The sequence below is a fragment of the Triticum urartu genome, chromosome 6A (genome assembly GCF_056163025.1).
Source record: "Triticum urartu cultivar PI428250 chromosome 6A, HENAU_Tu73, whole genome shotgun sequence".
In the NCBI taxonomy this organism is placed as follows: Eukaryota; Viridiplantae; Streptophyta; class Magnoliopsida; order Poales; family Poaceae; genus Triticum; species Triticum urartu.
The window spans coordinates 441,194,351-441,218,652 of record NC_141878.1 but is presented as its reverse complement, the minus strand read 5'-3'; the positions used below and the strand labels follow the sequence as shown (position 1 = coordinate 441,218,652).

General features: G+C 50.2%; 1 protein-coding gene across 1 annotated transcript; it reads left to right on the top strand.

The window, feature by feature from the left end:
- Positions 1-544: 544 nt before the first annotated feature.
- Positions 545-2,413, top strand: LOC147965598 (uncharacterized). The gene is made up of 2 exons (XM_087530521.1): positions 545-1,552; positions 2,240-2,413. The coding sequence occupies exons 1-2, from the start codon at positions 545-547 to the stop codon at positions 2,411-2,413; spliced, it is 1,182 nt and encodes a 393-aa protein (XP_087386647.1).
- The last annotated feature ends 21,889 nt before the right edge of the window (positions 2,414-24,302 follow it).

Below are 24,302 nucleotides of genomic sequence, written 5' to 3'. Positions count from 1 at the left end.
GTTATTTGGTTGCAGGGTTGCTTGAGAGAGACCATCTTCATCCTACGCCTCCTACGGATTGATAAACCTTAGGTCATCCACTTGAGGGAAATTTGCTTTGTCCTACAAACCTCTGCACTTGGAGGCCCAACAACGTCTACAAGAAGAAGGTTGTGTAGTAGACATCAGCCGCTCCTCGCACCACCGCGCTAGGATCGGCTGCTGCGGCAAGCCCGCGCGCCACCTTTTTGCGGCAGGGTGCAGACCCCATCAAGACCAAGATCCACCTCCAAGGCGGGTCCCGGTGACCACAGCTGGCAGTCGTGCCTTCACCCCGAGCTACGTATGTAGCATCCCCTGACCGGGCAAGTTCAAGCCAGATCAGCCTCCTCGCTACGACGGCACCCCCGACCCCGAAGAGTTCTTGCAACTCTATGAGCTGAGCATCGAAGAGGACAATGGTGACGAGAAGGTCATGGCGAACTGGTTTCCCATGGCTCTCAAGGAAGGCGCCCGATCCTGGCTCCTGAACCTACCTCCGGGCTCAATCTCCTCCTGGGACGAAATGCGCACCCACTTCATCGCCAATTTCCAGGGCACTCGCGACCGCCCCCCGGTCGCGGGAGACCTGCGCCGCATCAAGCAACAACCAGGAGAGACCCTGCAGAAGTACATTCAGCACTTCAACAGCGCACGGATCAAGATCCCCAAGGTGACCGACGAAGCCATCATCTCTGTGTTCTCTGATGGCATCTGCGACGTCAAGATGAAGGAGGAGCTCGCCATCCATGAAGAGCTGTGCATGACCCTGGAGCTGTTCAACATCGCGACCAAGTGTGCTAGAGCTGAGGAGGGGCGCCTCTCCCTCCTCGAGCTTCCTGCTGCAGACCCAGAGGAGAAGAAGGCCAAGGCCAAGGACGTGAAGCGCAAGGGAGCAGCCATGCTCGCAGCGGAACCAGACACCAAGCGTGGCAGAGACCAACCAGAGTCATCCAAGGGCAGCCATCCGTTCCGCGCCTTCCACAAGCAGAACACCCACAACACCAGCGACTGTCAAGAGCTCAGAGCCATTCGTGAAGGGCGCTTTGGTCGACGCCCCGAGCGCGGCGACCGGGGCTACGGCCGAGGAGGAGGGCGTGGTGGCGGACGCTGGGACGACCGTGACCCGCGCCAGGAGTGGCGCGATCGGCCTCGCGAGGACCGCTGGCAGGATCAGCCTCGCGAGGGCGCCTGGAGGGATCAGCCTCATGAGGATCGTCCTCAAGGCAACGCCGGGCTCCCTCCGCTGCCACCACCGCTAAGAAGGAATGACGAACACCATCAGGACGAAGGGGCTGGGGGCTTCCAGGAACCGCGTGCTATCGCCTGCATCTTGGGCGGAGCCCAGGCCCCAGCCTCACAGCGTATCTTGAAGCAGTTTTCTCATGAGGTGAATGCAGTCCTCCCCAAGCTCGAAGCCACGCGCCCGCTCAGATGGTCCCAGTGCCCCATTATGTACAACTCAGTAGACCAGATCAAGTGCGCAACTACTGCTGGCTCCCTCTCGTTGCTCTGCTCCCCAGTCATCAGCAACGTGCAAGTTACCAAGACCCTCATCGATGGCGGTGCAGGGCTCAACGTCCTGTCCGTCGACACGTTCAACAGCCTCCAAGTGCTGTATGACCAGCTTTAGCCCACCAAGCCTTTCTCAGGAGTGACCGACGGTTCCACCACACCGATAGGGCAGGTCCGCCTCCCTGTCACCTTCGGCGAACGCAAGAACTACCGCACTGAGCTCATCGACTTTGATGTCGCACACATCCGTCTGCCGTACAACGCCATCCTCGGGTATCCAGCCCTGGCCAAGTTCATGGCAGTGACCCATCACGGCTACAATGTCCTCAAGATGCCGGGAAGCAGCGGGATCATCACGGTCCCATGTGAAGAGAAATATGCGGTGTGCTCCCTCGAGCGTGCCTTCCACGCTGCAGCAATCGACGACCCCGACAGCAAGGGCGAGGGCCCTCCTGAGGACATTCCCAAGAAGAAGAAGCAACTGCGATGCGCAGGACCTTAGGAGGGTGGCGCCACGGCCGGCGTCTCGTCAGGATCAGCGCCCGCTCCAGGGGCGTCTCCCTCCATCGCATAGGAAGGCGCGCCCAGCGCCCTTCTCGGGCAGGTCTCGGCGGCTTTCTTCTAGAAGGCCTCAGACTTTGCCCACATCATGAGGGAGGTGCTCGGGCACCACTTGGAGGCGTGCTTCGCGGCACGTTTCCCTCAGGAGGGCACAGGACAAGGACCGCCCACCGTTCAGGAGTTCATCACCAAGACCACCCAGGAGTTGCAAGTCGCAGGCGACCGCCGCTCACGAGACGCAGCTTCCCATCTAGGCAAGGATGCCGAGCTGCATGTTTACATCGACGTTCCAGGGCTCAACAGGGCCACTTCTCACTAGCTTTTCTGGCCTTCGCGCGTGGGACGCTGCGAGGGCCCACCGCACAGCTACATTCGCATGCCCTTTGTCCTGCAAAATGTATCGTCCGCCTACCAACGCAACTTGCGGCGCATCCTAGCGGATCAGGAAGCCAGACACCACGCTATCCTGATGGAGATGGAGGCAGTCCTTAAGGAACCACCTGAGTCCCCAGAGCCTCCCAGGGCTCAGAGCTCCGGAGGCTCGTAAGGAGCAACCCCTTCGCCGTACACCTTCAACTACTTCAACTCTCCTTCGTCAACATGATCAGGTGACATCTTTCCAAGTCATTCAGCTGGAAGTGCCCCTCGGGCTGCATCATTCCCAGGCCGCGTGGGTCCGTCCCTGTGGCATGTATCCCTTTTCTTATGTCTTTAGCTTACCTTGTTGGGGGCGCCCCTCGGGCAGCATCATCCCCAAGTGCTCGGGCCTGACCCAGTGGCACGTATCTCTCATGCACTTGCTTAAGCCTGCTACTCTCATGTTCGATCTATCTATGATTACTACTCGCTCGATCGCCACCCATTAAGGGGACTGCGCGCCGACCGTCTTTCTTCAGGACCCTTCGCGTGAGTAAATTGAGCACGGCGTCTGTGCTCAGGTCCGTCCCTGCAGCGTCGATAAATCCAACGGCTGAGCTCTGTCTGGTGGGCCGGCCCCGTTTACGTCACCTCCTGGGGCCGTTGGTGCTCAGCGTTCTCACGCGATAACCTCAGGAGATTCGTTCGGTGCAGGTTGTCTGACCACCTCGCACGTCCAGCACCGCAAACAAGAACCAAGACCAGGCGCAACCTGCCTTGAGGTAGGGCCTCGTGAGTCCCGCGCTGGCTCACGAGTGCCTAGATACACCTCGTCTAGCCCTGCTGTGCAAGCCACGTGTCAGGGCAGGGCTGTACACGCCCCGGGGGCTCTCCGCAGAGGGAGCCCCCTGCCCACACACAAGTGGAAGCACCATGCTCCGTGCTGGCCGTCGACACTGCCGAGGAGTGGCTATGCCCGTGCACAAGCGGAAGCACTACGCTCCGCGCTGGTGATAAACAACCGAGGGCGGCTTCGTAGTCGTACCAACCTTAGGGAGACCAAGAGCTCAATGTGCGGCCTCCCCGCAATGCCTCCCCTCGAGAGAGCCGCGCGAGGGGGCTGGACACGGGGGCTACGCTCGGGTCACGCCCAAGCGTACGCCACCCGGCCAGGTCTCCCGGACCTGGTCGTCGCACGCCCCTCCCGTGCCGAGCCTCGGCGAGGGCAAAGGTATAGAGATTGTTTGCGCGTCAAGGGGGACTCCTGAGAATTGTGACTCAGGAGCCTAACTGGTCACGTAGCTCCTCACACCTTGGTCCGTCCTCGTCTCCGGTCGGCCCAACGGTGGTTAAGGTATGCACGGGGCCGGGCTTTGCCAACGTAGAACATCAACCTATCCTCGTTTACTCTCCCTATAAGTTGTTTGCGTGTCAAGGGGGACTCTTGAGCATCGTGACTCAGGAGCCTAACTGGTCACGTAGCCCCTCACTCTTTGGTCTGTCCCGGTCTCCGGTCGGCCCAATGGCGGTTGACGTATGCGCTGGGCCGGGCTCTGCCGACGCAGAACACAAAGCAAATAGGAAGAAAATCGCAAAATCTCAAGCAAATATTACAAGACATATTGTGCTCACAATATCAAATAAAAGTTTTAACGCCTCCACGAGGCCTGATACATATTGTAGGAATGAAACAGGAAAGCAGCCGCAGGTCACCCCTGGACACCGCCATCTGCAGATCGGTGGCATCGCCAGTCGAGGGAGCAAGGACGAAGCCGCGGAACTTCTTCAGCAGGGCCTCCACCTGACCTTTCACGGCTGCGGCGGCGGCCGCACAATGTTCATCAGCTACAGGCTCCAGCAGCTCGTCAAGACGAGCGGTGGGGTCGCGGAGGTACAGATGGCTGAAGACACGCGTCAGCACAGCCGAAGAAAGGACACGAGCCTCCGCGTCAGCCATAGGGCCGATGCCCTCCACGACTTCCTCAAGTGCCTTCACCAAGTGGGGAAGTAGGTGAGTAGGGCCATCCTCGTCGGTGGTCAGTGACTTCTCTAGGCCCTTCTCGTATAGTGACTTCAGCGCCATGCCGGACCTCTTCTCAAGAAGCAAGAAGGCATCGTGGTCTTCGGCCAGGACCTTCGCCTTGGCATCAAGCTCAGCCTCCCTCATCTTCGCCTTCTGCTCCAGTTCCTCCACTCAGTTGCGCTCCATGGCCTGTGCCATCGTCAGCTCCCCCAGCTCAGCATCACGGTCCTTGATGGCGTCCTCGTGAGCCTTCATCTCCTCCTCCATCGCTTTGCGGTCGCGTGCTTCTTCTGCGCGCTTGTCACGCAGCCTCTTCAGCTCGCCCTCTAGCTCTCGGCAGTGGTCGCGGGCGGCCTCGGCGTCCTTCAACGCCGCCTCGTGGTCGGACGCAGCTCTGGCAGCAGCCTGCTTCTCCTTCTCGAAGGCCAGCGCGGCCTGGCTCAGCGACGCTCGAATGGCCGAGTCGGAGTGAAGCCAGCCTGAGGCCAGCTCCAGGCGCCCGGCCACTAGGTACGGGTCCGCGCCCAGGAGGTCTTCCCGCAGCTTGGCCATCCCCGAGAAGACACACTCAAAGGCTGCAAAGGGGGCAGAAGAATTCGGGGCCAGAGGAGTAGCATGAGTAGGAAGCGACGTCCTTACCAGAGCCTGGAAGATCGAGGGCTCTGGAGCCCTTGGGACCTCATCAGCAGAGATAGGTGCCGGTACTTCCAGAGCCAGTGGGGCCACGAGGGCTAGTTCATCCTGCCGATGCTCCTCTTGTCCTCGCGGGGGCGACCGGGCTGGGGAGATGCGGGAGCCTTCGCCTCTCTTCTCCGCAGAGGGGGACACAACCGCGACATCCCCATTCATCTTCTTCGCTGAAGACTCCAGCCTGATTGACCAGGCAGGTGTCAGAAAACATCAAGTATAAGCAGAAACCAGACGAAGCTCAAAACACTTACTGATCCACCGCGACATAGTCCACCCTCCGCTTGGTGAGCCTAAAACCCGAAAGCATCAGGGCCTGAGGAGTGGGCACACGGGCTCCGGGAGCAGAAGACGGTGCAGTAGAAGGACCGGAGCCGGCGCCAGGCGGTGCCACGTCGGAGGCAACATCTCGGGTGGCCAGCGACGATCTACCCCTTGTCGGGATGAGGGGTAGCTCCCTCACCTCCTGGCGGGCGACGACCTCGGCGTCGTCTGGCAGGGCGCGGAGGATGTCGGCCTTGCTCAAGGGGGAGTTCTCCCCCGTTCCCTCAGGGATCTCCTCTGAGCCCTACTCCTCCTCTTCCTCCTCGTGGGGCTCGTCAGAAGACACCTCCACCGGCTTCGGCGTCGTGGAGGCCCCAGCGAGCGCCAGCGGCACCAGCCCGCGCGCGTCAAAGGTCGGCCTGGAAGCAACGAGTTGCTCCCAGTCCTTGCGATGGAACAAAGGAAGAAAAGCGCTCGGTGGGTACTCTTGGTTGTCCCCAACCAAGAGACGCAGAATTGCAGTCAGCTCGTCATTAGGCAGGGCCACCGGGCTCAGATGAACCTTGTATTCTTCACCTCCAAGCTTCCACAAGGGGCGCGTGCGCACCTGGAGTGGAGCAACGAGCAGCGTCAAGAATTCCCTCAGGAGCATGACCCCAGTCACCTTGGCCGCCTTCGTGTTTCCCGTCCTCAAATTAGTCTTCATCTGCTCCAGCACCGACGATGCCAGCTCGTCAGTGAGCTCAACACGAGACCACCCCTTGTCAGACTGGGGCGCCTCCGTCGGCAGTTCCAAGCGTGGATGGGCACACTTGGCACTCATCATGACCCATTTGGCCCTGATGTTGTCAACCCTCTTCCCGGTGTTCGAGATCGAGTTGGCCTGGCCGGCCATGATGAAGTTGGCGCACCCGGAGATATGGCCACCGGTGACGCGGAGGAAGAAGAAGTGGCGCAGCAGTGCCATGGACGGCATCACGCCCAGGTACGCCTCACAATAGTAGGCGAAGATAGACAAGAGAAGAACGGAGTTGGGATGGAGATGCAGCGCCTGCAAGCCGAAGTGGTCGAGAACCTCGAAAAAGAAATCAGAATAGGGGGGAACCAACCCAACGGCGATGCTTCTCGTGAAGAAAGGGAAGAAGGTGCTTCCCTCAGGCTCTGGCTCGTCGGAGGCAAGCCAGAGCTCCGTCTTCCCCCTCTCATTGCTCACCCCCGCCGTCAGCAAGCGCGTGTCGGCAAGGTTCTTCTCCGTGACATTGGGCGCATCGAGGGCTGGCTCGAACCAAGCCGGCGCCGAGGAGGACTTGACCTTGCGCGGTGCCATTGGTCGCCGACACAGAGTGTAGTTGAAGTGGATCTTGAAGTTCCGGCAGCAAGAAGCGAGAAAGGGGATCTGAAGCAAGGCGAGGAACAAGCAATGAATCAAGCGCTGTCCGTGCTAGCCTTTTTGTCAAGTCGGGCAGTTGCCAAGGTAGCGTGGGGAAGCGGAGACGCCCACGTCCAATCAACCACCATGCGTCAACCGAGGCCGCAGGCTTTGGGGGCCCGCGGCGCGCCGCACTTGACCCTCTGGCTTCGCCTTGAAGCCAAGCCTGAGCGCGCCTTGGGCCCGGGGGCTACTGTCGGCGTCCTGGGAATGGGGGTCCCCAGACTTGCCTGCCTGCGGCCCACGGCATGGCTGGGCTGGCAGGTCTATACGGCCCAACTTCATCGACAAGGCATTCAAGACCCTCGCGAGGGGCCAAGCCTCGCAAGGCGGACGATGCAAGACCCCCTCAGGAGCGGCCTCACCAGGCAGGCTCGCGAGGGGTGGAGAGATCAAGGCAGGGAAAACCTCACAAGGTCCTCGTGATGTGAGCCATGACGATCGAGACCAGGCGGGCGCCAGTGCGCGCAGTGTCCTTGTTTCCTCTTTGGTGCCAAGGGGCAAGCGCAGGCGCGGAGTACCGAGGCATCAGACAAAGGTTTCCATATTGGTGCAACAAGACCAAGACCAGAAGGACGGCAGGACGGAGGTCACCATGGAGCCCAAGACGGCGTCACCACCAGAGCCTTTGGCAGGCGAAGACCACCTTTTGTCAGGATAACTTGTACTAGCTGTCCCCTTTCGAATTGGCCGTTGTTGGCTCCCTTCCCGCTCAATATTTGGGGAGAGGACCAGGGCCTATATAAGTAGAACTAGCCACCACAGTGGAAAAGGTGAGAAAGAGAGAGAAAAAGGAGAGAAGAAGAGAGCACGAGGGGACGAGAGACAAGTGAGGATCGACCTGATCACAAGTCCACCAAGCACAAGAACACCTCAACCTCAGGAGGTTGTTCTTCCCCTTGTAACTGTTCTTCATCAGCCCAAGAGGCAATCCACCACCACCACACTGGAGTAGGGTATTACACCGCAACAGTGGCCCGAACCAGTATAAATCTTATGTCATTCTGTGTTGTGAGTTTGTTAAGTTCATCTGCTAGATCTTAGAGAGCTAGGGCGTGGATCGATAGGGAGAAAACCTTCACGCGCACCCAAGTGTTCGAACCTCAAGGGTTTGCCGGAACCCGTGATTCGACAACCTAGTGGTGCTTCAAGGACATATGCTTTCTTGGCAGCTATGAGGATGATCCTCAAGTAACGGACCCAGTCCGTATAGTTGCTACCATCGTCTTTTAGCTTGGTTTTATCTAGGATCTACAAGATAGATTGTAAAGACAATTTTAGCCTAAGTTCACGATAATCAAGTTCATCTAATCAGATTATTTAATGAAGTCCCACTCAGATAGACATCCCTCTAGTAATCTAAGTGATACATGATCCGAGTCGACTAGGCTGTGTCCGATCATCACGTGAGACGGACTAGTCATCAACGGTGAACATCTCCATGTTGATCACATCTACTATACAACTCATGTTTGACCTTTTGGTCTCTCGTGTTCCGAGGCCATGTCCGTACATTCTAGACTCATCAAGTCAACCTAAGTGTTTCGCATGTGTAAATATGGCTTACACCCGTTGTATTCGAACGTTAGAATCTATCACAGCCGATCATCACTTGGTGCTTCAAAACAACAAACCTTCGCGACGGTGCACGGTTAGGGGGAACACATTTCTTGAAATTTTTAGTGAGGGATCATATTATTTATGCTACCGTCATTCTAAGCAAATAATATGTAAAATAAAAAACATCACATGCAAATCATAAAGTGACATGATATGGCCAATATCATCTTGCGCCTTTGATCTCCATCTTCGAGGTGCGGCATGATCACCTTCGTCACCAGCATGACACCATGATCTCCATCATGGTGTCTTCATCAAGTTGTCTCGCCAACTATTACTTCTACTACTATGGCTAACGGTTAGCAATAAAGTAAAGTAATTACATGGCGTTTTCATTGACACGCAGGTCATACAATAAATTAAGATAACTCCTATGGCTCCTGCCGGTTGTCATACTTATCGACATGCAAGTCATGATTCCTATTACAAGAACATGATCAATCTCATACATCACATATATAATTTATCACATCCTTTTGGCCATATCACATCACATAGCATACCCTACAAAAACAAGTTAGACATCCTCTAATTGTTGTTGCATGTTTTACGTGGCTGCTATGGGTTTCTAGCAAGAACGTTTCTTACCTATGCAAAAGCCACAACGGTGATATGCCAATTGCTATTTACCCTTTATAAGGACCCTCTTCATCGAATCTGATCCGACTAAACTGGGAGAGATAGACACCCGCTAGCCACCTTATGCAACAAGTGCATGTCAATCTATGGAACCTGTCTCACGTAAGCGTACGTGTAAGGTTGGTCCGAGCCGCTTCATCCTGCAATGCCACCGAATCAAGATAAGACTAGTAACGGTAAGCAAGTTGAACAAATCATCGCCCACAACAGCTTGTGTTCTACTCGTGCATATAATCTACTCATAGACCTAGCTCATGATGCAACTGTTGGGGAACGTAGTAATAATTCAAAAAATTCCTACGTGTCAACAAGATCAATCTGGTAGATACTAGCAACGAGAGAGAGGGAGTACATCTTCATACCCTCGAAGATCGCTAAGCGGAAGCGTTATAAGAACGCGCTTGATGGAGTCGTACTCGCGGCGATTCAAATTGCGGAAGATCCGATCCAAGAACCGAACGGACGGCGCCTCCACGTTCCACACATGTACAGCTCGGGGACGTCTCCTCCTTCTTGATCTAGCAAGGGGGGAGGAGAAGTTGAGGGAGAGCTCCGGCAGCACGACGGCGTGGTGGTGGAGCTTGTGGTTCTCCGGCAAAGCTTCGCCAAGCACTAGGGATGAGGAGAGGTGTTGGAGGGTGGAGGGTTGCGCCAGGGGAAGGGGTGCGACTGCCCTCCCACCCCCACCTATTTATAGGGTGAAGGGGAGAGGGGGCCGCTGAAGGAAATATGCCCTAGAGGCAATAATAAAGTTATTATTTATTTCCTTATATCATGATAAATGTTTATTATTCATGCTAGAATTGTATTAACCGGAAACATGATACATGTGTGAATACATAGACAAACAGAGTGTCACTAGTATGCCTCTACTTGACTAGCTCATTAATCAAAGATGGTTATGTTTCCTAACCATGAACAAAAGAGTTGTTATTTGATTAACGAGATCACATCATTAGTTGAATGATCTGATTGACATGACCCATTCCATTAGCTTAGCACCCGATCGTTTAGTATGTTGCTATTGCTCTCTTCATGACTTATACATGTTCCTATGACTATGAGATTATGCAACTCCCGTTTACCGAAGGAACACTTCGGGTGCTACCAAACGTCACAACGTAACTGGGTGATTATAAAGGAGCATTACAGGTGTCTCCAAAGGTACATGTTGGGTTGGCGTATTTCGAGATTAGGATTTGTCACTCTGATTGTCGGAGAGGTATCTCTGGGCCCTCTCGGTATTGCACATCACATAAGCCTTGCAAGCATTGCAACTAATGAGTTAGTTGCGGGATGATGCATTACGGAATGAGTAAAGAGACTTGCCGGTAACGACATTGAACTAGGTATTGGATACCGACGATCGAATCTCGGGCAAGTAACATACCGATGACAAAGGGAACAACGTATGTTGTTATGCGGTCTGACCGATAAAGATCTTCGTAGAATATGTAGGAGCCAATATGGGCATCCAGGTCCCGCTATTGGTTATTGACCGGAGATTTGTCTCAGTCATGTCTACATTGTTCTCGAACCGTAGGGTCCGCACGCTTAAAGTTACGATGACAGTTATTATGAGTTTTATGCATTTTGATGTACCGAAGTTTGTTCGGAGTCCCGGATGTGATCACGGACATGACAAGGAGTCTTGAAATGGTCGAGACATAAAGATTGATATATTGGATGACTATATTCGGACACCGGAAGCGTTCCGGGGTAGTTTCGGATAAAACCGGAGCACCGGGGGGTTACCGGAACCCTCCGGGAGGTTAATGGGCCTCATGGGCCTAATGTGGAGAAGAGGAAGGCGCTTCCAGGGCAGGCCGCGCGCCCCCTCTCCCCCTAGTCCGAATTGGACAAGGAGGGAGGGGCGGCGCCCCCCTCCTTTCCTATTCTCCCTCCACCTCTCCTAGTTGGACAAGGAACGGGGAGGGGAGTCCTACTCCCGGTAGGAGTAGGACTCCTCCTGCGCCCTCCTCTAGGCCGGCGCACCACCCCCCCTTGGATCCTTTATATACGGAGGCAGGGGGGCACCCTAGAACACACAAGTTGATCCACGTGATCGTTCCTTAGCCGTGTGCGGTGCCCCCTGCCACCATATTCCACCTCGGTCATATCGTTGTAGTGCTTAGGCGAAGCCCTGCATCGGTAGAACATCTTCATCGTCACCACGCCGTCATGCTGACGGAACTCATCCCCGAAGCTTTGCTGGATCGGAGCCCGGGGAGCGTCATCGAGCTGTACGTGTGCTAAGAACTCGGAGGTGCTGGAGTAACGGTGCTTGGATCGGTCGGATCGGGAAGAAGACGTACGACTACTTCATCTACGTTGTGTCAACGCTTCCGTTGCGATCTACAAGGGTACGTAGATCATACTCTCCCCTCTCGTTGCTATGCATCACCATGATCTTGCGTGTGCGTAGGAAAATTTTGAAATTACTACGTTCCCCAACAGTGGCATCCGAGCCTAGGTTTTATGGTTTGATGTTATATGCACGAGTAGAACACAAGTGAGTTGTGGGTGATATAAGTCATACTGCCTACCAGCATGTCATACTTTGGTTCGGCGATATTGTTGGACGAGACGACCCGGACTGACATTACGCGTACGCTTACGCGAGACCGGTTCTCCCGACGTGCTTTGCACATAGGTGGCTTGCGGGCGACAGTCTCTCCAACTTTAGTTGAACCAAGTGTGGCTACGCCCGGTCCTTGCGAAGGTTAAAACGGAGTCAAATTGACAAACTATCGTTGTGGTTTTGATGCGTAGGTGAGATTGGTTCTTACTTAAGCCCGTAGCAGCCACGTAAAACTTGCAACAACAAAGTAGAGGACGTCTAACTTGTTTTTGCAGGGCATGTTGTGATGTGATATGGCCAAGACATGATGCTAAACTTTATTGTATGAGATGATCATGTTTTGTAACCGAGTTATTGGCAACTGGCAGGAGCCATATGGTTGTCGCTTTATTGTATGAAATGCAATCGCGATGTAATGCTTTACTTTATTGCTAAGTGGTAGTGATAGTCGTGGAAGCATAATATTGGCGAGACGACAACGATGCTACGATGGAGATCAAGGTGTCGCGCCGGTGACGATGGTGATCATGACGGTGCTTCGGAGATGGAGATCACAGGCACAAGATGATGATGGTCATATCATATCACTTATATTGATTGCATGTGATGTTTATCTTTTATGCATCTTATCTTGCTTTGATTGACGGTAGCATTATAAGATGATCTCTCACTAAATTATCAAGAAGTGTTCTCCCTGAGTATGCACCGTTGCGAAAGTTCTTCGTGCTGAGACACCACGTGATGATCGGGTGTGATAGGCTCTACGTTCAAATACAACGGGTGCAAAACAGTTGCACACGCGGAATACTCACGTTATACTTGACGAGCCAAGCATATACAGATATGGCCTCGGAACACGGAGACCGAAAGGTCGAGCGTGAATCATATAGTAGATATGATCAACATAGTGATGTTCACCAATGAAACTACTCCATCTCACGTGATGATCGGACATGGTTTAGTTGATTTGGATCACGTGATCACTTAGAGGATTAGAGGGATGTCTATCTAAGTGGGAGTTCTTAAGTAATATGATTAATTGAACTTAAATTTATCATGAACTTAGTCCGTGATAGTATCTTGCTTGTTTATGTTGATTGTAGATAGATGGCTCGTGCTGTTGTTCCGTTGAATTTTAATGCGTTCCTTGAGAAAGCAAAGTTGAAAGATGATGGTAGCAATTACACGGACTGGGTCGGTAACTTGAGGATTATCCTCATTGCTGCACAGAAGAATTACGTCCTGGAAGCACCGCAGGGTGCCAGACCTGCTGCTGGAGCAACACCAGATGTTATGAACGTCTGGCAGAGCAAAGCTGATGACTACTCGATAGTTCAGTGTGCCATGCTTTACGGCTTAGAATCGGGACTTCAACGATGTTTTGAAACGTCATGGAGCATATGAGATGTTCCAGGAGTTGAAGTTAATATTTCAAGCAAATGCCCGGATTGAGAGATATGAAGTCTCCAATAAGTTCTATAGCTGCAAGATGGAGGAGAACAGTTCTGTCAGTGAGCATATACTCAAAATGTCTGGGTATAATAATCACTTGATTCAATTGGGAGTTAATCTTCCAGATGATTGCGTCATTGACATAATTCTCCAATCACTGCCACCAAGCTACAAGAGCTTCGTGATGAACTATAATATGCAAGGGATGAACAACACTATTCCCGAGCTCTTCGCAATGCTGAAAGCTGCGGAGGTAGAAATCAAGAAAGAGCATCAAGTGTTGATGGTCAATAAGACCACTAGTTTCAAGAAAAAGGGCAAAGGGAAGAAGAAGGGGAACTTCAAGAAGAACGGCAAGCAAGTTGCTGCTCAAGAGAAGAAACCCAAGTCTGGACCTAAGCCTGAAACTGAGTGCTTCTACTGCAAGCAGACTGGTCACTGGAAGCGGAACTGCCCCAAGTATTTGGCGGATAAGAACGATGGCAAGGTGAACAAAGGTATATGTGATATACATGTTATTGATGTGTACCTTACCAATGCTCGCAGTAGCACCTAGGTATTTGATACTGGTTCTGTTGCTAATATTTGCAACTCGAAACAGGGACTACGGATTAAGCGAAGATTGGCTAAGGACGAGGTGACGATGCGCGTGGGAAACAGTTCCAAAGTCGATGTGATCGCGGTTGGCACGCTACCTCTACATCTACCTTCGGGATTAGTATTAGACCTAAATAATTGTTATTTGGTGCCAGCGTTGAGCATGAACATTATATCTGGATCTTGTTTAATGCGAGACGGTTATTCATTTAAATCAGAGAATAATGGTTGTTCTATTTATATGAGTAATATATTTTATGGTCATGCACCCTTGAAGAGTGGTCTATTCTTATTGAATCTCGAGAGTAGTGACACACATATTCATAATGTTGAAGCCAAAAGATGCAGAGTTGATAATGATAGTGCAACTTATTTGTGGCACTGCCGTTTAGGTCATATCGGTGTAAAGCGCATGAAGAAACTCCATACTGATGGGCTTTTGGAACCACTTGATTATGAATCGCTTGGTACTTGCGAACCGTGCCTCATGGGCAAGATGACTAAAACACCGTTCTCCGATACTATGGAGAGAGCAACAGATTTATTGGAAATCATACATACAGATGTATGTGGTCCGATGAATATAGAAGCTCGTGGTGGATATCGTTATTTTCTCACCTTCACAGATGATTTAAGCAGATACGGGTATATCTACTTAATGAAACATAAGTCTGAAACATTTGAAAAGTTCAAAGAATTTCAGAGTGAAGTGGAAAATCATCGTAACAAGAAAATAAAGTTTCTACGATCTGATCGTGGAGGAGAATATTTGAGTTACGAGTTTGGTGTACATTTGAAACAATGCGGAATAGTTTCGCAGCTCACGCCACCCGGAACACCACAGCGTAATGGTGTGTCCGAACGTCGTAATCGTACTTTACTAGATATGGTGCGATCTATGATGTCTCTTATTGATTTACCGCTATCGTTTTGGGGATACGCTCTAGAGACAGCCGCATTCACGTTAAACAGGGCACCATCAAAATCCGTTGAGACGACGCCTTATGAACTGTGGTTTGGCAAGAAACCAAAGTTGTCGTTTCTGAAAGTTTGGGGCTGCGATGCTTATGTGAAAAAGCTTCAACCTGATAAGCTCGAACCCAAATCAGAGAAATATGTCTTCATAGGATATCCGAAGGAAACTATTGGATACACCTTCTATCACAGATCCGAAGGCAGGACTTTTGTTGCTAAATTCGGAAACTTTCTGGAGAAGGAGGTTCTCTCGAAAGAAGTGAGTGGGAGGAAAGTAGAACTTGACGAGGTAACTGAACCTACTCCCTTATTGGAAAGTAGTACATCACAGAAAACTGTTTCAGTGACACCTACACCAATTAGTGAGGAAGCTAATGATGATGATCATGAAACTTTAGATCAAGATACTACTGAACCTCGTAGATCAACCAGAGTGAGATCCGCACCAGAGTGGTACGGTAATCTTGTTCTGGAGGTCATGCTACTAGATCATGATGAACCTACGAACTATGAAGAAGCGATGGTGAGCCCAGATTCCGCAAAATGGCTTGAAGCCATGAAATCTGAGATGGGATCCATGTATGAGAACAAAGTATGGACTTTGGTTGACTTGCCCGATGATCGGCAAGCAATTGAGAATAAATGGATCTTCAAGAAGAAGACTGACGCTGACGGTAATATTATTGTCTACAAAGCTCGACTTGTCGCAAAAGGTTTTCGACAAGTTCAAGGGATTGACTACGATGAGACCTTCTCACCCGTAGCGATACTTAAGTCTGTCCGAATCATGTTAGCAATTGCCGCATTTTATGATTATGAAATTTGGCAGATGGATGTCAAAACTGCATTCCTGAATGGATTTCTGGAAGAAGAGTTGTATATGATGCAACCAGAAGGTTTTGTCGCTCCAAAGGGAGCTAACAAAGTGTGCAAGCTCCAGCGATCCATTTATGGACTGGTGCAAGCCTCTCGGAGTTGGAATAAACGTTTTGATAGTGTGATCAAAGCATTTGGTTTTATACAGACTTTTGGAGAAGCCTGTATTTACAAGAAAGTGAGTGGGAGCTCTGTAGAATTTCTGATATTATATGTAGATGACATATTACTGATTGGAAATGATATAGAATTTCTGGATAGCACAAAGGGATACTTGAATAAGAGTTTTTCAATGAAAGACCTCGGTGAAGCTTCTTACATATTAGGCATTAAGATCTATAGAGATAGATCAAGACGCCTAATTGGACTTTCACAAAGCACATACCTTGACAAAGTTTTGAAAAAGTTCAAAATGGATCAAGCAAAGAAAGGGTTCTTGCCTGTATTGCAAGGTGTGAAGTTGAGTAAGACTCAATGCCCGACCACCATAGAAGATAGAGAGAAAATGAAAGATGTTCCCTATGCTTCAGCCATAGGCTCTATCATGTATGCAATGCTGTGTACCAGACCTGATGTGTGCCTTGCTATAAGTTTAGCAGGGAGGTACCAAAGTAATCCAGGAATGGATCACTGGACAGCGGTCAAGAACATCCTGAAGTACCTGAAAAGGACTAAGGATATGTTTCTCATATATGGAGGTGACAAAGAGCTCATCATAAAAGGTTACGTTGATGCAAGCTTTGACACTGATCCGGACGATTCTAAATCGCAAACCGGATACGTGTTTACATTAAACGGTGGAGCTGTCAGTTGGTGCAGTTCTAAACAAAGCGTCGTAGCGGGATCTACATGTGAAGCGGAATACATAGCTGCTTCGGAAGCAGCAAATGAAGGAGTCTGGATGAAGGAGTTCATATCCGATCTAGGTGTCATACCTAGTGCATCGGGTCCAATGAAAATCTTTTGTGACAATACTGGTGCAATTGCCTTGGCAAAGGAATCCAGATTTCACAAGAGAACCAAGCACATCAAGAGACGCTTCAATTCCATCCGGGATCTAGTCTAGATGGGAGACATAGAGATTTGCAAGATACATACGGATCTGAATGTTGCAGACCCGTTGACTAAGCCTCTTCCATGAGCAAAACATGATCAGCACCAAGGCTCCATGGGTGTTAGAATCATTACTGTGTAATCTAGATTATGACTCTAGTGCAAGTGGGAGACTGAAGGAAATATGCCCTAGAGGCTATAATAAAGTTATTATTTATTTCCTTATATCATGATAAATGTTTATTATTCATGCTAGAATTGTATTAACCGTAAACATGATACATGTGTGAATACATAGACAAACAGAGTGTCACTAGTATGCCTCTACTTGACTAGCTCGTTAATCAAAGATGGTTATGTTTCCTAACCATGAACAGAAGAGTTGTTATTTGATTAACGAGATCACATCATTAGTTGAATGATCTGATTGACATGACCCATTCCATTAGCTTAGCACCCGATCGTTTAGTATGTTGCTATTGCTCTCTTCATGACTTATACATGTTCCTATGACTATGAGATTATGCAACTCCTGTTTACCGAAGGAACACTTAGGGTGCTACCAAACGTCACAACGTAACTGGGTGATTATAAAGGAGCATTACAGGTGTCTCCAAAGGTACATGTTGGGTTGGCGTATTTCGAGATTAGGATTTGTCACTCTGATTGTCGGAGAGGTATCTCTAGGCCCTCTCGGTAATGCACATCACATAAGCCTTGCAAGCATTGCAACTAATGAGTTAGTTGCGGGATGATGCATTACGGAACGAGTAAAGAGACTTGCCGGTAACGAGATTGAACTAGGTATTGGATACCGACGATCGAATCTCGGGCAAGTAACATACCGATGACAAAGGGAACAACATATGTTGTTATGCGGTCTGACCGATAAAGATCTTCGTAGAATATGTAGGAGCCAATATGGGCATCCAGGTCCCGCTATTGGTTATTGACCGGAGATTTGTCTCAGTCATGTCTACATTGTTCTCGAACCGTAGGGTCCGCACGCTTAAAGTTACGATGACAGTTATTATGAGTTTTATGCATTTTGATGTACCGAAGTTTGTTCGGAGTCCCGGATGTGATCACGGACATGACGAGGAGTCTCGAAATGGTCGAGACATAAAGATTGATATATTGGATGACTATATTCGGACACCGGAAGCGTTCCGGGGTAGTTTCGGATAAAACCGGAGCACCAAGGGGTTACCTGAACCCTCCGGGAGGTTAATGGGCCTCATGGGCCTAATGTGGAGAAGAGGAAGGGGCTGCCAGGGCAGGCCGCGCGCCCCCTCTCCCCCTAGTCCGAATTGGACAAGGAGGGAGGGGCGGCGCCCCCCCTTTCCTATTCTCCCTCCACCTCTCCTAGTTGGACAAGGAACGGGGAGCGGAGTCCTACTCCCGGTAGGAGTAGGACTCCTCCTGCGCCCTCCTCTAGGCCGGTGCACCCCCCTTGGATCCTTTATATACGGAGGCAGGGGGGCACCCTAGAACACACAAGTTGATCCACGTGATCGTTCCTTAGCCGTGTGCGGTGCCCCCTGCCACCATATTCCACCTCGGTCATATCGTTGTAGTGCTTAGGCGAAGCCCTGCGTCGGTAGAACATCTTCATCGTCACCACGCCGTCGTGCTGACGGAACTCATCCCCGAAGCTTTGCTGGATCGGAGCCCGGGGAGCGTCATCGAGCTGTACGTGTGCTAAGAACTCGGAGGTGCCGGAGTAACGGTGCTTGGATCGGTCGGATCGGGAAGAAGACGTACGACTACTTCATCTACGTTGTGTCAACGCTTCCGTTGCGATCTACAAGGGTACGTAGATCATACTCTCCCCTCTCGTTGCTATGCATCACCATGATCTTGCGTGTGCGTAGGAAAATTTTGAAATTACTACGTTCCCCAATAGTGGCATCCGAGCCTAGGTTTTATGGTTTGATGTTATATGCACGAGTAGAACACAAGTGAGTTGTGGGTGATAAAAGTCATACTGCCTACCAGCATGTCATACTTTGGTTCGGTGGTATTGTTGGACGAGACGACCCGGACCGACATTACGCTTACGCGAGACCGGTTCTCCCGACGTGCTTTGCACATAGGTGGCTTGCGGGCGACAGTCTCTCCAACTTTAGTTGAACCAAGTGTGGCTACGCCCGGTCCTTGCGAAGGTTAAAACGGAGTCAAATTGACAAACTATCGTTGTGGTTTTGATGCGTAGGTGAGATTGGTTCTTACTTAAGCCCGTAGCAGCCACGTAAAACTTGCAACAACAAAGTAGAGGACGTCTAACTTGTTTTTGCAGGGCATGTTGTGATGTGATATGGCCAAGACATGATGCTAAACTTTATTGTATGAGATGATCATGTTTTGTAACCGAGTTATCGGCAACTGGCAGGAGCCATATGGTTGTCGCTTTATTGTATGAAATGCAATCGCGATGTAATGCTTTACTTTATTGCTAAGCGGTAGTGATAGTCGTGGAAGCATAAGATTGGCGAGACCACAACGATGCTACGATGGAGATCAAGGTGTCGCGCCGGTGACGATGGTGATCATGACGGTGCTTCGGAGATGGAGATCACAGGCACAAGATGATGATGGCCATATCACATCACTTATATTGATTGCATGTGATGTTTATCTTTTATGCATCTTATCTTGCTTTGATTGACGGTAGCATTATAAGATGATCTCTCACTAAATTATCAAGAAGTGTTCTCCCTGAGTATGCATCGTTGCGAAAGTTCTTCGTGCTCAGACACCACGTGATGATCGGGTGTGATAGGCTCTATGTTCAAATACAACGGGTGCAAAACAGTTGCACACGCGGATACTCACGTTATACTTGACGAGCCAAGCATATACAGATATGGCCTCGGAACACGGAGACCGAAAGGTCGAGCGTGAATCATATAGTAGATATGATCAACATAGTGATGTTCACCAATGAAACTACTCCATCTCACGTGATGATTGGACATGGTTTAGTTGATTTGGATCACGTGATCACTTAGAGGATTAGAGGGATGTCTATCTAAGTGGGAGTTCTTAAGTAATATGATTAATTGAACTTAAATTTATCATGAACTTAGTCCGTGATAGTATCTTGCTTGTTTATGTTGATTGTAGATAGATGGCTCGTGCTGTTGTTCCGTTGAATTTTAATGCGTTCCTTGAGAAAGCAAAGTTGAAAGATGATGGTAGCAATTACACGGACTGGGTCCGTAACTTGAGGATTATCCTCATTGCTGCACAGAAGAATTACGTCCTGGAAGCACCGCAGGGTGCCAGACCTGCTGCTGGAAAAACACCAGATGTTATGAACGTCTGGCAGAGCAAAGCTGATGACTACTCGATAGTTCAGTGTGCCATGCTTTACGGCTTAGAATCGGGACTTCAACGACGTTTTGAAACGTCATGGAGCATATGAGATGTTCCAGGAGTTGAAGTTAATATTTCAAGCAAATGCCCGGATTGAGAGATATGAAGTCTCCAATAAGTTCTATAGCTGCAAGATGGAGGAGAACAGTTCTGTCAGTGAGCATATACTCAAAATGTCTGGGTATAATAATCACTTGATTCAATTGGGAGTTAATCTTCCAGATGATTGCGTCATTGACATAATTCTCCAATCACTGCCACCAAGCTACAAGAGCTTCGTGATGAACTATAATATGCAAGGGATGAACAAGACTATTCCCGAGCTCTTCGCAATGCTGAAAGCTGCGGAGGTAGAAATCAAGAAAGAGCATCAAGTGTTGATGGTCAATAAGACCACTAGTTTCAAGAAAAAGGGCAAAGGGAAGAAGAAGGGGAACTTCAAGAAGAACGGCAAGCAAGTTGCTGCTCAAGAGAAGAAACCCAAGTCTGGACCTAAGCCTGAAACTGAGTGCTCCTACTGCAAGCAGACTGGTCACTGGAAGCGGAACTGCCCCAAGTATTTGGCGGATAAGAAGGATGGCAAGGTGAACAAAGGTATATGTGATATACATGTTATTGATGTGTACCTTACCAATGCTCGCAGTAGCACCTGGGTATTTGATACTGGTTCTGTTGCTAATATTTGCAACTCCTGTTTACCGAAGGAACACTTTGGGTGCTACCAAACGTCACAACGTAACTGGGTGATTATAAAGGAGCATTACAAGTGTCTCCAAAGGTACATGTTGGGTTGGCGTATTTCGAGATTAGGATTTGTCACTCCGATTGTCGGAGAGGTATCTCTGGGCCCTCTCGGTAATGCACATCACATAAGCCTTGCAAGCATTGCAACTAATGAGTTAGTTGCGGGATGATGCATTACGGAACGAGTAAAGAGACTTGCCGGTAACGAGATTGAACTAGGTATTGGATACCGACGATCGAATCTCGGGCAACTAACATACCGATGACAAAGGGAACAACGTATGTTGTTATGCGGTCTGACCGATAAAGATCTTCGTAGAATATGTAGGAGCCAATATGGGCATCCAGGTCCCGCTATTGGTTATTGACCGGAGATTTGTCTCAGTCATGTCTACATTGTTCTCAAACCGTAGGGTCCGCACGCTTAAAGTTACGATGACAGTTATTATGAGTTTTATGCATTTTGATGTACCGAAGTTTGTTCGGAGTCCCGGATGTGATCACGGACATGACGAGGAGTCTCGAAATGGTCGAGACATAAAGATTGATATATTGGATGACTATATTCGGACACCGGAAGCGTTCCGGGGTAGTTTCGGATAAAACCGGAGCACCGGGGGGTTACCGGAACCCTCCGGGAGGTTAATGGGCCTCATGGGCCTAATGTGGAGAAGAGGAAGGGGCTGCCAGGGCAGGCCGCGCGCCCCCTCTCCCCCTAGTCCGAATTGGACAAGGAGGGAGGGGCGGTGCCCCCCCTTTCCTATTCTCCCTCCACCTCTCCTAGTTGGACAAGGAACGGGGAGGGGAGTCCTACTCCCGGTAGGAGTAGGACTCCTCCTGCGCCCTCCTCTAGGCCGGCGCACCACCCCCCTTGGATCCTTTATATACGGAGGCAGGGGCACCCTAGAACACACAAGTTGATCCACGTGATCGTTCCTTAGCCGTGTGCGGTGCCCCCTGCCACCATATCCCACCTCGGTCATATCGTTGTAGTGCTTAGGCGAAGCCCTGCGTCGGTAGAACATCTTCATCGTCACCACGCCGTCGTGCTGACGGAACTCATCCCCGAAGCTTTGCTGGATCGGAGCCCGGGGAGCGTCATCGAGCTGTACGTGTGCTAAGAACTCAGAGGTGCTGGAGTAACGGTGCTTGGATCGGTCGGATCGGGAAGAAGACGTACGACTACTTCATCTATGTTGTGTCAACGCTTCCGTTGCGATCTACAAGGGTACGTAGATCATACTCTCCCCTCTCGTTGCTATGCATCACCATGATCTTGCGTGTGCGTAGGAAAATTTTGAAATTACTACGTTCCCCAACAGCCGCCCCCTAGATGCATCTAGAGGGGGGCGGCGGCCAGGAGGGGGGACTTGCCCCCCAAGCAGGTGGGAGACGCCCCCTCCCCCTAGGGTTTCCAACCCTAGGTGCCATGAGCCCCTGGTGGCGCACCGGCCCACTAGGGGGCTAGTTCCCTCCCATATTCAGCCCACTAAGTCCTCCTGGGCAGGTGGCCCCACTGGGGGAGTCCTGGATAAGGGAGTCCTCGGGCGTCCGGGCTATGCAACATGGGCCAGACTAATGGGCCGTGAAGATACAAGGTAGAAGACTTTCACCCGTGTCTGGATGGGACTCTCCTTTGCGTGGATGGCAAGCTTGGCGTTCGGATGTAAAGATTCCTTTCTCTGTAAACCGACTTTGTACAACCCTAGCCCCTTCGGTGTCTATATAAACCGGAGGCTTTAGTCCATAGAGGCAATCCTAACCATACAGGCTAGACATCTAGGGTTTAGCCATTACGATCTCGTGGTAGATCAACTCTTGTAACCCCTATACTCATCAAAGTCAATCAAGTAGGATGTAGGGTATTACCTCCATCAAGAGGGCCCGAACCTGGGTAAAACATTGTGTCCACTGCCTCCTGTTACCTTCGATCCTTAGACGCACAGTTCGGCACCCCCTACCCGAGATCTGCCGGTTTTGACACCGACATTGGTGCTTTCATTGAGAGTTCCTCCATGTTGTTGATAGAAGGATCGATGGCTCGCCGCTACCTCTTTTAGCACTACGTTGGTTTTCCCCGAAGAGGAAGGGATGATGCAGCAAAGTAGCGTAAGTATTTCCCTCAGTTTTTAAGAACCAAGGTATCAATCCAGTAGGAGGCTATGCGCGAGTCCCTCACACCTGCACAAAACAAATAAAATCCTCGCAACCAACGCAAATAGGGGTTGTCAATCCCTATAGGGCCACTTACGAGAGTGAGATCTGATAGATATGATAAGATAATATTTTTGGTATTTTTATGATAAAGATGCAAAGTAAAATAAAGGCAAAGTAAACTGAAAGTAAATAACTAAGTAGTAGGAGATTGATGCGATAAAGATAGACCAGGGGGCCATAGGTTTCACTAGTGGCTTCTCTCGAGAGCATACGTATTCTACGATGGGTGAACAAATTACTGTTGAGCAATTGACAGAATTGAGCATAGTTATGAGAATATCTAAGTATGATCATGTATATAGGCATCACGTCCGATACAAGTAGACCGACTCCTGCCTGCATCTACTACTATTACTCCACTCATCGACCGCTATCCAACATGCATCTAGAGTATTAAGTTAAAAACAGAGTAACGCCTTAAGCAAGATGACATGATGTAGAGGGATAGACTCATACAATATGAAGAAAACCCCATCTTGTTATCCTCGATGGCAACAATACAATACGTGCCTTGCTGCCCTTACTGTCACCGGGAAAGGACACCGCAAGATTGAACCCAAAGCTAAGCACTTCTCCCATTGCAAGAAAGATCAATCTAGTAGGCCAAACCAAACTGATAATTCGAAGAGACTTGCAAATATAACCAATCATACATAAAAGAATGCAGAGAAGATTCAAATATTATTCATAGATAGACTTGATCATAAACCCACAATTCATCGATCTCAACAAACACACCACAAAAAGAAGATTACATCGAATAGATCTCCACAAGAGAGGGGGAGAACATTGTATTGAGATCCAAAAAGGGAGAAGAAGCCATCTAGCTACTAACTATGGACCCGTAGGTCTGAAGTAAACTACTCACACTTCATCGGAGAGGCTATGGTGTTGATGTAGAAGACCTCCGTGATCGATGCCCCCCTCCGGCGGAGCTCCGAAACAGGCCCCAATATGGGATCTCGTGGATACAGAAAGTTACAGCAGTGGAATTAGGGTTTTGGCTCCGTATCTGATCGTTTGGGGGTACGTAGGTATATATAGGAGGAAGGAGTACGTCGGTGGAGCAACAGGGGGCCCACAAGGGTGGAGGGCGCGCCTAGGGGGGGTAGGCACGCCCCCTACCTCGTGGCCTCCTATTAATTGGCTTGACGTAGGGTCCAAGTCTCCCGAGTTGTATTCGGTGAGAAAATCATGTTCCCGAAGTTTTATTCCATTTGGACTCCGTTTGATATTCCTTTTCTTCGAAACCCTAAAACAGGCAAAAAACAGCAATTCTGGGCTGGGCCTCCGGTTAATAGGTTAGTCCCAAAAAT

Coding starts and splice junctions, on each gene's coding strand:
- LOC147965598 (XM_087530521.1), top strand. CDS start 545: ATGCGCACCCACTTCATCGCCAATTTCCAGGGCACTCGCGACCGCCCC. Junction 1,553..2,239: donor GCTCCCCAGTCATCAGCAAC/GTGCAAGTTACC, acceptor CGTTTCCCTCAG/GAGGGCACAGGACAAGGACC.